Source organism: Salmo trutta, chromosome 7, assembly GCF_901001165.1.
Source record: "Salmo trutta chromosome 7, fSalTru1.1, whole genome shotgun sequence".
NCBI lineage: Eukaryota > Metazoa > Chordata > Actinopteri > Salmoniformes > Salmonidae > Salmo > Salmo trutta.
Genome location: NC_042963.1, coordinates 12,446,179 through 12,461,638, shown reverse-complemented (window position 1 = coordinate 12,461,638; position 15,460 = coordinate 12,446,179). Strand labels below are relative to the sequence as shown.

Here is a 15,460-nt window from a genome sequence, read left to right as displayed (position 1 = left end):
AGAGGAAAGGAGAGGAGAGAGGAAAGGAGAGGAGAGAGAAAGGAGAGGAGATGGAAAGGAGAGGAGAGAGGAAAGGAGAGGAGAGGAAAGGAGAGGAGAGAGGAAAGGAGAGGAGATTGAAAGGAGAGGAGATGGAAAGGAGAGGAGAGAGGAAAGGAGAGGAGATTGAAAGGAGAGGAGAGAGGAAAGTAGAGGAGAGAGGAAAGGGGTGGTTTATTCCATCTCCATTCACCATGTTATCACAGTGGCTCAGAGGGAAAGGAGCACCGGGGAGATCTGAACTTGTGACCGGCGTGTATACAGAGTGGCCTTCACTCACACACAGACCCTAGCTCCTTTTAAAACAACGTGTCAGCTATCTGAGGAACACACGCTCCCCTGTACTCAGGCCTGCTCTGGGCCCGACCCTGTGTTTATTTTTCCGGCTATGAACGGGCAGCTCGGTTTACAACACCCACCCTAAAACCCTCAATGTGGAATATCCTGACGGCTGCTTGCAGAAGCAGCCAAACGTGCCAAGGCAGCACTGACTAGGCCAGATCTCAACTGCTGTTCTTGCTCTATTTGCAGAAATTCTCCTAATTGGCTCTCATTTAAAACCGTTTTTTCTTCAGCCTAAAGACTAGTCATCTGAACAGAAGTATTATTTGCATTTTATATAGATTCTCTACCCTGTACGCAGCAAATTCCTCTCTACGGGTTGTCTTTTGTCCATTGCAGCTTAGTTAAATAGAATGGAAAAAGCAGTGGTCCCTTTTGACTGGACGCTCCAAGGCAAGCTGTAGTAGGATCCAAACCCTGATGTATAGTATGTCGACTTCCATGTCTCCCAGGCAGAATCAGGGTCAAAATATCGGACCAGATGGGGGATTTGAGTCTAGGTATTGGGTCTAACCCCCTCCCCTCTCCTTCCCATCCATGGATAAACTCACAGGCTTACCTTCAATAGAAGGGGGGGGGGGGGTAGTTCAGAAGGTCTGGCAGCTGCATTTTATTTGAGGGTCAAAAAGTGAAACTGTTTTTTTCTGAAGAAGCCAGAAGAAAAAAACTATTCTTTGAAACTCAGGTCAAATCAATGTCAGGGGTGTAGTTATAGTGTCTAGTTCTGATTTGAACATTGCAATTTTAATCCATGCTATTGCTGACTGTCTGCATTATTTTACCTAGACGATGACAGACATCAGATTTATTACATAATTGCCGTATTATTCCTTTGTACCTAGCTACAGTGTTTTGTAACTTCCTATCTCTGTTCTGACCTGCTACTCATTTCGGGAAACTGTTGGCTGAAAACTGATCTTAGTGCAGCACTGAGGTAAACCTGGCTCATAGCCCAACCTCACTAAAACTACAAATCCTAAAGAGCTGCTCACTCTAGTTCCTTATTTCATCCTGTTCATTCACCTCTGATATTCTCCCTCCGAGGTTTTTCCAAACACACGTTATGAAAACTCAATGCCAGGAATCTAGTTACAAATTAAAAAGACTGATTCATAGTGGTGTGTAATGAATGATTGAATTCGTTAGTGTTTTCAGGGCCCAACCGTTTATGAAGCACAACACCTATAACAGTAATTATGTGTGAGACTAAAAACTGCTGGAGGTACAGTAGTTGTTCTGTACTGTAGATATAAACACGTGACAGATTATACCCTATATAATGTAGATATTGAGTAAGCTAGCTACCTAGCATGATATTTGGTGAGAAGTTAGTAGATCACTTTAGATATACCATGTTTCTCTTCCTGGGCTTGTTGCCCTGTTTGGTCTGGACAGCACGAGCCAGGGGTGCCGCCCCACACATCAGCACCAAAGCCCAAAGAGTCCTTAGCTACAGCCAGACCAGCCAGACCAGCCAGCCAGCCAGCCAGCCCAGCCAGACCAGCCTGCCTGCCAGCCAGCCAGCCAGCCCAGCCCAGCCCAGCCAGACCAGCCTGCCAGACCAGCCTGCCAGCCTGCCAGCCAGCCAGCCAGCCAGCCAGACCAGCCTGCCAGCCAGCCAGCCAGCCAGACCAGCCAGACCAGCCTGCCTGCCAGCCAGCCAGCCAGACCAGCCTGCCAGCCAGACCAGCCTGCCTGCCAGCCAGCCAGCCAGCCCAGCCAGCCTGCCAGCCAGACCAGCCAGACCAGCCAGCCAGACCAGCCAGCCAGCCAGCCAGACCAGCCAGCCAGACCAGCCATCCACTCCCTCTTAAAGTGGATCAAATTAACCTCACAGCAGAAATGTTCTCCAATGACAACCAACCGATTATCTCAGTTCTGCTCTCACAAACAGAAACTATTCTTTCTCCAAGACACACTCACTCACTCACTTTCTTGTCTGACCTTGAAGTTTCTCGGAGAGATCCCACTGGGCACAGACGTCAGTTCAACGTCTAGTTTTGATTTACATTTGGTTGAGTTGTCAGCTAATGTGAATTCAATGTGAAATCAACCAAAAATGTCACCCTGTCAGTGGACTTAGGTTAAAAGTTGGGTGAAATTCCCTTACGTTGATGACTTTTTGCAAATACAATCAGTTTTCCACTTTGATTCAACATCATCACATTGAATGTTTTGGTTGAAATTACATGGAAACAACGTTGTTTCAACCAGTTTTTGCCCAGTCGGATTCTACCAATTCTCCAGATTTGCAAGTAGATTAGAGTAGGACTTAAATGCCAAGAGAAGCAAGACAGACAAAAAATGAACAACACAGGACACAGAAAGACAGACGCGAAACACAGCTTCTTTGACGGGATCCATTTATTTGAGTTGGTACAGTACTACAGTAGATGGTTTGTAGCAGAGGGACACATGAAGTTTGGTTCCTCACCAGAAAATGTCTTATGACCTATTCATATATGATGAAATCAATCAGATTGTAACTCCCAAAACACATACTCGACCAATGCTTTCACAATGAAATGAGACATCATCACTCCCTTAAGGCTGTATCCCAGACAATGATATCTCTCCATTTACGTTATGAACACATCCCCAAGCAGGCCAAAGCATGGACAGAGTAGCTTTATACATCAAATGAAATGGCTTAATCACCAATAAATACAAGTATAAAAAAAAACCTTGATAATAATTAGCATTATCAACAAAGAAATACCTGGATCATAAAAGATAGAAAGGGCATTCAACTTAAACCACCTTGGCAGTCCAGGTTCACCAACTGATGCCAAATCAAAATCAGAACCATGGCAACAGCCAAGAAAGAGAATGAGCCGTAACAAAAATAATACTTAAATAACATAATAATACTATTATTATTATTATTATTATTGTCTTAATACCATTATCCAGTCAAGTTTTCCTATGATTAGACTTTCTGCTACTAACGGATATGCACCAATTAATTCCAGTTTGGCAGATAGAGTTTAATCAGATTCTTTCCTTTGTTTTTCCTGATATCACTCCCTTAGTTTAGGAATTCCCTGCTTTGGTACAGATGGAGTCTTACCATGACTTATTTGGGGTCAAACAAGGGGTTGTCAACGTGATGGCACCTACAAGTATGTGTTTATCCCTGGCTTGCTATGTGTTAGCATTTTAGAGAGGTCACGGTCATAATAAGAAGCCATGGATTTCCCCTTTGGGGGGTGTCAATGGGCACCTCTTTCTTTGGAAGTGTACAAATGTACAAGGCCCTGTTCTCTGTGGTTGGGTCACCAGGCTCTATAACACAGTTGGTTCTCTATCTACGTGATGTAAGTTCCCAGGTACAACACCGCAACATGACTGAACTCAGGTCAGCTGCTCTCACCTCTCAGGTGTACCAAAACAGAGGAAATATTCAGATCCCACTGACGTCCGATCAGTCCTCTGATCTCTTACGGCCAAACTCAGGGAAGAAATACTTTCTGCCATAACATAAAGCAATATAAAGTTTCTATATTTTGGAGAATCAAAAACAGAAGCGTAATGAAACAAAATACTAACATAGTATAATTTTATCACTGTAAATCCAGTTGACAATAAAAGGCAATACAAAGGGCAATAAAATACAATATAATACAGAACGGGTCTGTCGTTTCAATCAATACCCAGGACTTTGCACCAGAGGACCTTTGACAACATTCAACATGTTCATTCTGCTGCTTGGGGGTTGCTATAGTTTCCCATACACATGTTCTGATAATATATCGGAAGTATCAGTCACAGATCTGACGCCCCATCCCAGGGTTGAAATGTGTGGCACACTAAGGCCATTCTAAACACGCCACACAAACACATTCCACAGAACACACTCAGCCTATGACACAACTTGCTTTAACAGCCTCTAGCGTTTGGCTTAAAGCAATTTCTTAACACTAAAGTACAAATATAACAAAACCCTGTCAGGCTATTATTGTTGTAAAATGAATTCATTTCCAAATGGGGTTTCCCATCTATGGTTAAAAGTTCCAGGGGCACATACAGTACCCAATCCATTTCATCCCCTGAATCATTGAAGCTTCTTCTCATCTTTGGTTTAAAAAAAAAAAACTTCAAAAAACTTTCAATTTCCTTTCTTTTTACTCCGAACTCACTTTCTCGATGTCACTTTCACTAGTCTACATATCTGTTTCCTTCAACTCTTTCGCCCTTTCCAACAGGAAAGGCCTCTCAAATCTCATCATCACCAGGAACATTTCTCTTTCCCTCCAACACTTGTTTCCCACTCAAACCTCTACTACACTCTACCTCTCACTTTCACTCCACCATCATGTTCCTCTCTACTACACTCTACCTCTCACTTTCACTCCACCATCATGTTCCTCTCTGCTACACTCTACCTCTCACTTTCACTCCACCATCATGTTCCTCTCTACTACACTCTACCTCTCACTTTCACTCCACCATCATGTTCCTCTCTACTACACTCTACCTCTCACTTTCACTCCACCATCATGTTCCTCTCTACTACACTCTACCTCTCACTTTCACTCCACCATCATGTTCCTCTCTACTACACTCTACCTCTCACTTTCACTCCACCATCATGTTCCTCTCTGCTACACTCTACCTCTCACTTTCACTCCACCATCATGTTCCTCTCTGCTACACACTACTTTCCTCTACTAGAAACAATAGCTGGCTAATTATGCTAAGTTGACATAATTGCCCTGTACACACAGCTGGAGGCCTGACAGCACACACACCACAGACCCCCCCCCCCCCCCCCCGCCAGGTGCCGATAACATCTCCCGCACCAACACGTCTCCAGCCATTGTCTGTGGAATGTGCTGTGTCATCAGAGCACTGAAACAAATCCTCCTGCTCAGCCCTGTGTGGAGTGGGAGGGGGCGCCTGGCTATAGCATCCACAAATAACTACCTGAGCATTGTGTGGGTCTACACATGACATGTACACTCTTAGAAAAAAGAAACGCTGCTATCTAGAACCTAAACGGGTTCTTCGGCTGTCCCCATAGGAGAACCCTTTGAAGAGCCCTTTTCGGTTCCAAAAGGGTTCTACTTAGAGCCCCAAAAAGTTTATCCTATGGGGACAGCTGAAGAACCAATTTGGAAACCTTTTCTTCTAAGAGTGTAGGGTTTCTCTGCCATTTCCAGCTGGTATGACTCTGTAGCCAAGTTATGCCAATTGAGAGAGAAGTCCTCAAGCCAGAGGCAACTCCAGCACTATAGACAGACAGACAAAACAACCACAGACATGGCTGTTTATTTGCCAAGGACATTCCAGGGCTATGAGAGGGCATCTGAGAGGGCATCTGAGCCATCTACCTTCACTAAGGTGAGCAGCTCCAGACCCCTCCAGCTCGCCTGGCCAGGCCGTGTGTTTAAACCAAATCCCCAAACTGCTGACACATCTATGGGGGAACAAAAAAACAAGAAAGCACTGCACGAAAAGGCTTGTTTAAGACTGTCATCTCTCTGGGCTTGGTTCTTGTTCCTGACAATGTTTTTTGGGGCATGGAGACGGGACTGTTTCATCTCAACTGCTGTTTTAGGTCTGTGTGACCCCTGACCTGTGACTGTGTAAGGCTATAGGCTGCTGTGGGTTCCATTAAGGTCCTGGGTCTCTCTCACCACATTCACATGTATATGAATCAAAACAGCACAACTGGTGACAGGTTGGCCTGGCAACCATCTCTCTCCACTTTCAGGAAATGACATACATAATTGTATATGGATCTAAAAGGCACTTCCTACATATTCCCTAATACCGTATGCTAATTTATAGGACATGCGCTTTTATGGTGATATACATAGCTGCATGCTTTACATATGCGGCCATATTAATATATCATGTATACATGTTTCATTTTAATGGGTAACATAATAATTATATATGTCAGTTCCACACAAAGGGTTGGAGACAATGAGCTTTGGACTCTTCCAGTACTGCCAGAACCCACCAGTTTTCTATTCAACTAAAATCTACGCAAATATGAATAAATAATTAACATTGTCAGTTATTTTGGCGCAAGACCCTGGTTTGTTTTTTTACAGGAAGTAAAAGATCACAAAAACATGTGCTCTGTGTGAGTTTTAAGGTGCTTTTTGAAACTCCAACTCAATTCATGGCTCGCTTCGAGAGCCAACCAGTTTCTGGTTGCTGCAATTGTGATTCTAACTTGCCTTTTGCTGAATATGTAAACATTTGAATACAGCAACGTCTACGGGCGGATGGAGGAGGCAGGCTGGGTGGCATTCTCTCGTGCCAGTGTTTTTTCTCTCTACATCGTTTGAAAACCCTGCTAACTGAATTTCCTTTGACTGAGAAGTGCATAATAGTGTATGTATGAGTGTGTGTATGATTTAGTTTCTAACAAGGATTCAATTCCCGGTAAGAAAACGATAACCTCCCAAAACGTGTAGGCAGGCTATCCCAACAACACACTGGTCAATGGTTGTCAATGACATACACATTCATGTACATACACACCAACAGAGACAGATGTTATAGCCTCAGCCTGGCCAGCTGGCTGCCTGTTCTCTTCCCTCCGGGCCCTCCCAGGCTAGGTGAGGTTGCTGCTGATGTCCAGGGCTTGCTGGTACACCTGAGTCATGTCGTCCAGGTCCCCCAGCAGGGAGAAGCTGCCGTTATCCCCCGGGGACCCCAGCTCTCTGGGGGTCCGGCTGAACTTTGACCCGTGGAGCGGTGGGGCCGCCTGGAAGCCCTTGAAGCTGGCCAGCTGCAGCAGGTTTTCGGCTGACACGCAGGCCCTGATGTTGGGGCGGTGTGGGGCGGTGGGGGGCCAGTCGGGGGACAAACTGGGGGACAGAACGTCGTCCTCCAACACCATGCTGGACGGACGGCTCTGGCTACGGGACAGGCCTGAGTCACCCCCCGAGGAAGGCTCCCCGAGAGCACCAGCTGAGGGAGGGCCGCTGTAGGTGGAATACTTCCCGTTGCGCTTCAAGATGCCCTTCCTCCCCACCACTCTCCTAGGAGGGGAGCTGCAGGTGGTGACCAGGGACATGGTGGCGCCCCCTAGCAGCTCGGAGGACTCGCTGCGCTCCGGGGAGGAGTAGTACCCTGATTCCCGTTGTTGGTTGTTCTTCAGGATGCCCTTCTTGGGAAGGGTGGGCGCCATCTTAGCTGGCGAGCCCCCTGCCAGGGCAGGCTCCTCCTCCTCCTCCTCCTCCTCCTCTCTGTCGGGGCTAGAGCAGCTTCCTTCTCCCTTGGCTGGCCTGAGCCCCATCATCGCTCCACCACTCCCCAGCTCCACCTCCTCCAGGCTGGGCGAGCGCTGCTCCTCCGTCACCCTGGTCTTGAGAATCCCCTTGGGCCTCTTCAGCCCTGGCTTGTCCCCCTCTCCTCCACCGTGGGGCCCATCCCCCACTTCGTTCTCCTTCTTGGACTTCTTGGGACGCTGGCGGAGGACCAGGGGCAGCAGGGTGGTGGGTTTTCCCGGCCGGGGCTCGGTGCGGTTCTGCCAGTCGATGAAGCGGGCCAGCATGGGAGAGGAGGTGCCGTTGTCCCGCTGGGTCTCACAGTCGCACACGCTGCTCTTCCAGCCCCAGTTCACCCACCAGTGGTTGGCGATGTCTTCCACCGTGGCCCGCCGCTCTGGGTTCACCATCAACATCCAGCGGATCAGACCGCGGGCATCTGGGAGGGGCAACAGGAGGGGAGCATAGATTGACAGTCTGTATATGAGCACAGCAGAAGGCATGTTTGAGCTGGGTTACACTTCAGTGTTTTATTGTTGCTACCGTATTATCTAATAATAGTTCTATTATTAATTATTAATTACGGGCAACGTTAGTGGCCCCCGCCTTTACAGCGGAGAGAAATGTACTGTACGTTTTAGAGTCACTTTTTGTGCAATTGTACACATTTTGCCATGGGGTGTAGAGAAAATGTGGCAGTTTTAAAGCAAGTTTGCTTAAATTCCACACATTTTGTTATGGGGCAGAAAGAAGATTTAGAAATTGTATAACTTTTTTAATGCAATTCTACTCATTTTGCCATGGGGCAGAGAGGAAAATTAGTTGTTTTACAGCCAATTTCATGCAATTCTACATATTTTGCTTTAGGGTGGAGATGAATGCTAGGAGTTTTTAATATGATATCTGAGTGAGACTGACAATGAAAGATCGAACCCAGAATCTCTGGTGGCACAGCTAGCACTGCGATGGAGTGCCTTAGACCACCGCGTCACCCGGGAGCCCGGCCGGTAATTTGACCATGATAACAAGTTTAGATAGCTGGCTGCTAAACTACTTTAGCAATCGAACAAATGTTAGCTGGCACGGGCTAATTGACTGACTATCAGTGACTGACATAACAAGAGAAGAACTGCTAATACATAACCACATTTGGAAATTGCACCATGTGTATTCTACTATTCTAACTCGCAACAGTAAGTTGAGGGGGGATTGATCCGAGGGCCTTCAAAAGGGGGGGCTGTGGGCCGCACTTAGACAGTGTACTTACTGTATACACTTAAAAAAGTGCTATCTAGAACCTAAAATGTTTCTTTGCTGGTCCCCATAAGAGAACCCTTTGAAGAACCCTACTTGGTTCCAGCAAGAACCACTTTTTGGTGGCAGGTAGAAAACTATTTTGGGTTCCACATAGAACCCTTTTCACAGAGGGTTCTACATGGAACCCAAAAGGGCTCTACCTGGAACCAAAACAGGTTCTCCTATGGGGACAGCCATAGAATCCTTTTGGAACCCTTTTCTCTAAGAGTGTAGAGTAGAGGATGTATAGATAGAGGGAGACTAGATCTTCGACTGTGCAGGTTGAGGGTTTTGTTCTGCACCTGAGGACTGGGTGGGCTCTCTGTACTCCCCATTGCTGATCTGGCGGATGAGGTTCTTGTGGTCTCCTCCATCGAACGGCATGGTACCATAGACCAGGGTGTACAGCAGCACGCCCAGAGCCCAGCTGTCCACCTACAGCAATACAAACACACGTGTCAATACACAGGTCTCTACACAGATCAGGATCAGATAGACTGAACGTGAGAGATCAGTCAGTTAAATCAGTCACCGGAGACACAGTTGAAAAGGATCGGAATCTCACATTTCCCTTTTCCAATTTCCAGTAACTGATAAATGAGGCTCTATGCCGTTACTGAGTTAGCAACAGATTATCAAAACATTAACAAGGAGCGTACTGTGTCTGAACTGGAATGACGTAGCTATGGTGTAGCAACAGCTGAAACACTGTAAGCACCGCACAGCTATACCATATTGCTCTTGGCCCTACTTTCCTTCTCTATCCCCTCAGCCATAGAAACAGTGATAAACACCAGAGTGTGGAGTCGGGAGTGTGCCAGTTTGTTTCCATGTAGATAGAACTCTCCCGTTCTCCCTCTGTCTTACTTTCTGTCTCTGTCTGTGTGTCAGCCAGAAGCCTGCACTTTGTGACCACTAACCTAATGCAATGTGGCTTTCTTAGTAAATGGGTTATGTAAGACCAGTGTCTGGGGCATGGAGGGTGAAGGAGGGGGGGAGGAGGGGTGGAAGGTGGTTAATGAGTCCAGCAGAAATGCCAGAGCTGTGATATCCTGGCCCTGACAGATCTCAGGAGACACACTGCCAGCCACTGATTAGCCAGACGTCAGGCTTGGGAAGGGCAAGACTCCTGGAGGAATGTGGCTGGCTGTTGATGGCCAAGGGGTTATAGCCAGCCCAGCGCTGGGACTGAGGTCTGGGACTGACTGTCAGGGACTGACTGTCAGGACACAGGAAATTAGAAAGGGCATCTCCACACTGACTGGACTTCCTCTAAGGCCAAAGCCAGGAATGTCTCACCCTGGAAGCGCTCTGTCATTGGTTCACTGACTGAGACCTCTCCTCTGTCATTGGTCGGCTGGCAGGGCCGCTGGGAGGGTGAGACAGGGCGAGTGCCATTGTTGTGTTCTGTTTTTGTGTTAGCTGTAATTTGTGGATTTTCCGCAACTGGGTTCTGCCATTTTAATTACAATCTCTGTTGGTTTTTTTGCACTGTGAATTATATAAAATTGAATGATTGGACTTTTCGGTCTAAAAATACGACTTTATTTTATAATGCACAACTCTTCTTGCAATTTGGAAAACGCCCTGAAGAACAATTACTTTGGAATTAGTCAATAAATAGTTTGGGGCTATTTTGTCACTCTCTCTCCCTTTTTCTCAACCAAACAATTTCTCAGTCCCACCCATCCTTGGCAGTGAAGTTACTGGGCCTGTCTGTGTAACTCCTAAAGTCTGGAAGTTTAAAGTCTTCAAAGGGAGCTGAGACACCATCTGAGGCCTCCTACTGAGAGTTGCTGGGAGTAGTAACTGACTGGGGAGTAATCCCATCAAAGAGGAGACCTAATGCCTCTCTCTCTCTCTCTCTCTCTCTCTCTCTCTCTCTCTCTCTCTCTCTCTCTCTCTCTCTCTCTCTCTCTCTCTCCCTCTCCCTCTCCCTCTCTCCCTCTCTCCCTCCCTCCCTCCCTCTCTCTCTCTCTCTCCCTCTCTCTCTCCCTCTCTCTCTCCCTCCCTCTCCCTCTCCCGCCCTCCCTACACCACTATCTCTCTATTAGCTCTGGGACTCCCACCCCACAGTGCCAGGTCCCAGGGACAAAAGAAAACCAGTCTCATTGTGTCCGTCTGTGACCTCTGACCTGTGTGGTGCCTAGTCCCTACCTCTGGGCCGTGGTAGGGTCTTCCGTTGACTATCTCCGGTGATGCGTAGAGCGGGCTGCCACAAAACGTCTGCAGCAGTTTGTCCTTATGGTAGAGGTTGGATAGCCCAAAGTCAGCAATCTGGCGGGGAAACGGAGACCGAACATCATAGTGGTTTGGTAAAACAGTATCACAAAGGTCATTCAAAGTCTCATGGCACTGACAAGGTGACAGAAAGGACGCCTTCAAGCATATCTAAACTCTATTCAAAGTTACGGACTCTTAAACATTTACAGACTCTGTTCCAAGGTCAGAAGCAAGGTTTGTAGAGCTGATTAAAAATGACTCTTTCTTACCTTAATGTTACAGTTTTCATCCAGTAGCACATTTTCCAGCTTCAGATCCCTGTGCACCACGCCGTTCTGTGAAAGACAAACAGTCCATCGGTTGGCTGTAGGTCGCTACAGTAGAGGGCCATTCGTTCGCCGTTCAATCTGCTTGCTGACGGTGTGGTGATTTACAGAGACCAAACTCCTGCGTTGCTCTCAGGGGAGAGAGCCAGAGCGGCCCAATTGGTCTAGTGCTGTTGAATTTCCCTGCCTCACACTCTATCGTCGTTGTGTTGACATCTGCAGAGATGTTCCCTCGAATGTGTCACAATATAAAAAAAAGAGCCTGTAATTACGGACCCAGATAAATCATGTTCTCACAACAGCTCCGGATTAAAAACAACTCTGTACTTAGTGGCCCTTTCAAGGCAGGCACTAACATGTGGTACACACAGGGACAGGAAACACATGCAGCCATTCCAGATCTGGAAGTGATGGGGTGACTTCATTACAGCTGTGGCCGGGTTCTGTGTTGTGCTGTGCGTCTTCAATTGGTTAGCAGTGACAGGGAACACTTGTTCACATGCTTCTGATTGGAGAGGGGGGAGTTGTCTCTAATCAGCCCTCTCACAGTGCACCTCTTTCCTGTGTCAGTCAACCACACTATATCACCCCACACAACGCTACTCCCCCCCCCCAGTGTGGTTGCCACTCGTGACTCATCCCAATACGCTGTGATTGCTGTCTCCACTCCCCCTATCTATGCTGGGGAGATGACATCATCCTATCCCAGCTGTAGAGATGAGGACTATGGGGGGGTGGGGGTGATGGAGTGTCCCTGTTTGAGCTAAGGGGTGATCCAGGGACATGGAGACATGACCGCAGATGAGGACCCAGGGAACCACAGCAGAGACTGGGTCTGCTCAGCGCACTATGGGTGACACCGGCTTGCATTGAATCTGTCCTCCCGAACACCAATAGGCCAAGGAAAGCATAGCTAATACATCAGACTGCTTGACAATGTGAGGGACATATACGGATATAGGCACACGGTTCTGATATTTCGCCTGCGTCTGATTAGCAGAAGTATGTGTGTGTGTGTGTGTGTGTGTGTGTGTGTGTGTGTGTGTGTGTGTGTGTGTGTGTGTGTGTTTCTCTACAGAATCTTACCTTATGACAGTGGTGCACAGCAGAGACTATCTGTCTAAAGAAGTGTCGTGTCTCTCTCTCGCTCAGGCGCCGGCGCTCACTGATGTAGTCGTACAGCTCGCCCTTACTGGCGTACTCCATCACGATCACGATCTTGTCCTTGTTCTCAAACACTGGAAGAGGCGGAAGCAGTGGAATGGACACAGTCAGCATGGACACACAGACAGATACCATCTGTTTCAGTCAGCATAGACACACAGACAGATACCATCTGTTTCAGTCAGCATGGACACACAGACAGATACCATCTGTTTCAGTCAGCATGGACACAGACAGATACCATCTGTTTCAGTCAGCATGGACACACAGACAGATACCATCTGTTTCAGTCAGCATGGACACACAGACATATACCATCTGTTTCAGTCAGCATAGACACACAGACAGATACCATCTGTTTCAGTCAGCATAGACACACAGACAGATACCATCTGTTTCAGTTATCATGGACACACAGACAGATACCATCTGTTTCAGTCAGCATGGACACAGACAGATACCATCTGTTTCAGTCAGCATAGACACACAGACAGATACCATCTGTTTCAGTCAGCATGGACACACAGACATATACCATCTGTTTCAGTCAGCATGGACACAGACAGATATCATCTGTTTCAGTCAGCATGGACACAGACATATACCATCTGTTTCAGTCAGCATGGACACAGACAGATACCATCTGTTTCAGTCAGCATAGACACACAGACAGATACCATCTGTTTCAGTCAGCATGGACACAGACAGATACCATCTGTTTCAAAGCAGAGGTTTCATCACAAAACATTTGTGGAAAAATCTACTTCATCTTCTCAGTGGACATGTTGAATATCATCTAGATGAGAACCTCTGCCAGATTCACAGCAAACGGGTTGTGTTCAAACTCCAGAGCACGTTGCATCTCTGATTACATTACATCACCACCAACCCCACCTCATGTGTCTGGCTTGAGTCTTAACAACACTTCTGGGAGGGAGGGGGTGTTTTAGTAATCAGCCAAACGCCTTGGAGAGGAGAGGACCTAGGAGGAGAGGAGAGGAGAAGAGAGGACATGAGAGGAGAGGACCTAGGAGGAGAGGAGAGGAGAGGAGAAGAGAGGAGAGAGGAGAGAAGAGGACATGAGAATAGAGGAGAGGACATGAGAGGAGAGGAGAAGAGAAGAGAGGAGAGAAGAGGACATGAGAATAGAGGAGAGGACATGAGAGGAGAGGAGAAGAGAGGAGAGAAGAGGACATGAGAATAGAGGAGAGGACATGAGAGGAGAGGAGAAGAGAAGAGAGGAGAGAAGAGGACATGAGAATAGAGGAGAGGACATGAGAGGAGAGGAGAAGAGAAGAGAGGAGAGAAGAGGACATGAGAATAGAGGAGAGGACATGAGAGGAGAGGAGAAGAGAGGAGAGAAGAGGACATGAGAATAGAGGAGAGGACATGAGAGGAGAGGAGAAGAGAAGAGAGGAGAGAAGAGGACATGAGAATAGAGGAGAGGACATGAGAGGAGAGGAGAAGAGAAGAGAGGAGAGAAGAGGACATGAGAATAGAGGAGAGGACATGAGAGGAGAGGAGAAGAGAAGAGAGGAGAGAAGAGGACATGAGAATAGAGGAGAGGACATGAGAGGAGAGGAGAAGAGAAGAGAGGAGAGAAGAGGACATGAGAATAGAGGAGAGGACATGAGAGGAGAGGAGAAGAGAAGAGAGGAGAGAAGAGGACATGAGAATAGAGGAGAGGACATGAGAGGAGAGGAGAAGAGAAGAGAGGAGAGAAGAGGACATGAGAATAGAGGAGAGGACATGAGAGGAGAGGAGAAGAGAAGAGAGGAGAGAAGAGGACATTAGAATAGAGGAGAGGACATGAGAGGAGAGGAGAAGAGAAGAGAGGAGAGAAGAGGACATGAGAGAGGACATGAGAGACTAGAAGAAACTAGTAGAGAAAGGAAGAAAAAGGAAGAGAAGGGAAGAAGTTAAATAGGAGATAAGTACAGGATGGGGCCTAGTTAACAGAAGGTCCATAGTGTCTTCTTGCCTTGACCTGGACAGTAAATCATCAACTTCTCATCATGCCACTAACTTTCACCACACTCTCCCACATTCCAAGCCCCCACACTAAGCCCTATTCACATGGAGAAGAGATAGGAAGCCTCAACGCCCTACAGACTAGACACAGGACAACCTGTTCCACCACTATCTATCTAGCCTCCCATGCATCATTATGTCTACCGCCAGGGCATGTTGCCGTGCCAACAGCAGTGCACCATGTGAGGGATGAGAACTGTCAATGTATTTTCCCACACAACAGGGGCTCCAAGGGTGGAGACCTAGTCACCCATGAGCGAGCACCTTCACAGGCCCACCCCTCCCCCTCTTCTTCCCCCTCCTCTCCAGAGAATAATCCTGTGGTAAAAACATGTTGATGCTGATTGATGGTAACCCTCCCTGATTTTGGCTGTTCCGCCGGGCAGGGAAACCGGGCCAGCTGTCCTGGGGGTCGGATCTGATTGGCTGACAAAGCTTCGACCCGGGACGACCCTTCCGGCGAGCCGTGGCAGGGGGTCCGTTTGAGAGCCAGCCCCCCAAGATTCACAGGGATAATTACCTGGTTTACATAACGGAGGCGTGTTATTCACGGCCCGCTGGGCTGGGTAGCGCTAGCTAGCTGCCCCCTCCGTCTGTCACTCATTGTTTCTTTGTTCCGCGGCCAGCAGGTCTCAGATCATACTAATTAGCACCTATTGTCCCACTGCCCTGGACTTTGCTTGGTCAGCTTAGGGCTAGGCCTCTGAGCTGTTAACATGAGAGTCACGCTAAATCGCTACTTCAGCGGAGGGCAGAGGACAATGAAGTTACAAAGGACATTTACTTTGTGTGTTTAAATGTGTGTTGTCT

At 47.5% G+C, this 15,460-nt stretch overlaps 1 protein-coding gene across 2 annotated transcripts in view; it reads right to left on the bottom strand.

Annotated features, from left to right (window-relative positions):
* Positions 1-2,727: 2,727 nt before the first annotated feature.
* Positions 2,728-15,460, bottom strand: part of nuak1b (NUAK family, SNF1-like kinase, 1b) — a 29,657-nt gene continuing 16,924 nt past the window's right edge. The window contains exons 3-8 of one of the 2 annotated variants that reach the window (XR_003878935.1): positions 12,542-12,693; positions 11,399-11,464; positions 11,064-11,183; positions 9,209-9,341; positions 5,043-8,049; positions 2,728-4,996 (exon numbers count right to left, since the gene is read on the bottom strand). Coding sequence is in view for 1 of the 2 variants with exons in the window: in XM_029758008.1 (XP_029613868.1) it covers positions 6,953-8,049; positions 9,209-9,341; positions 11,064-11,183; positions 11,399-11,464; positions 12,542-12,693 (1,568 nt within the window). In the remaining variant the exon portion in view is untranslated. Of the gene's footprint in view, positions 8,050-9,208; positions 9,342-11,063; positions 11,184-11,398; positions 11,465-12,541; positions 12,694-15,460 lie in introns of both variants that reach the window. The other variant, XM_029758008.1, reaches the window with a different exon arrangement.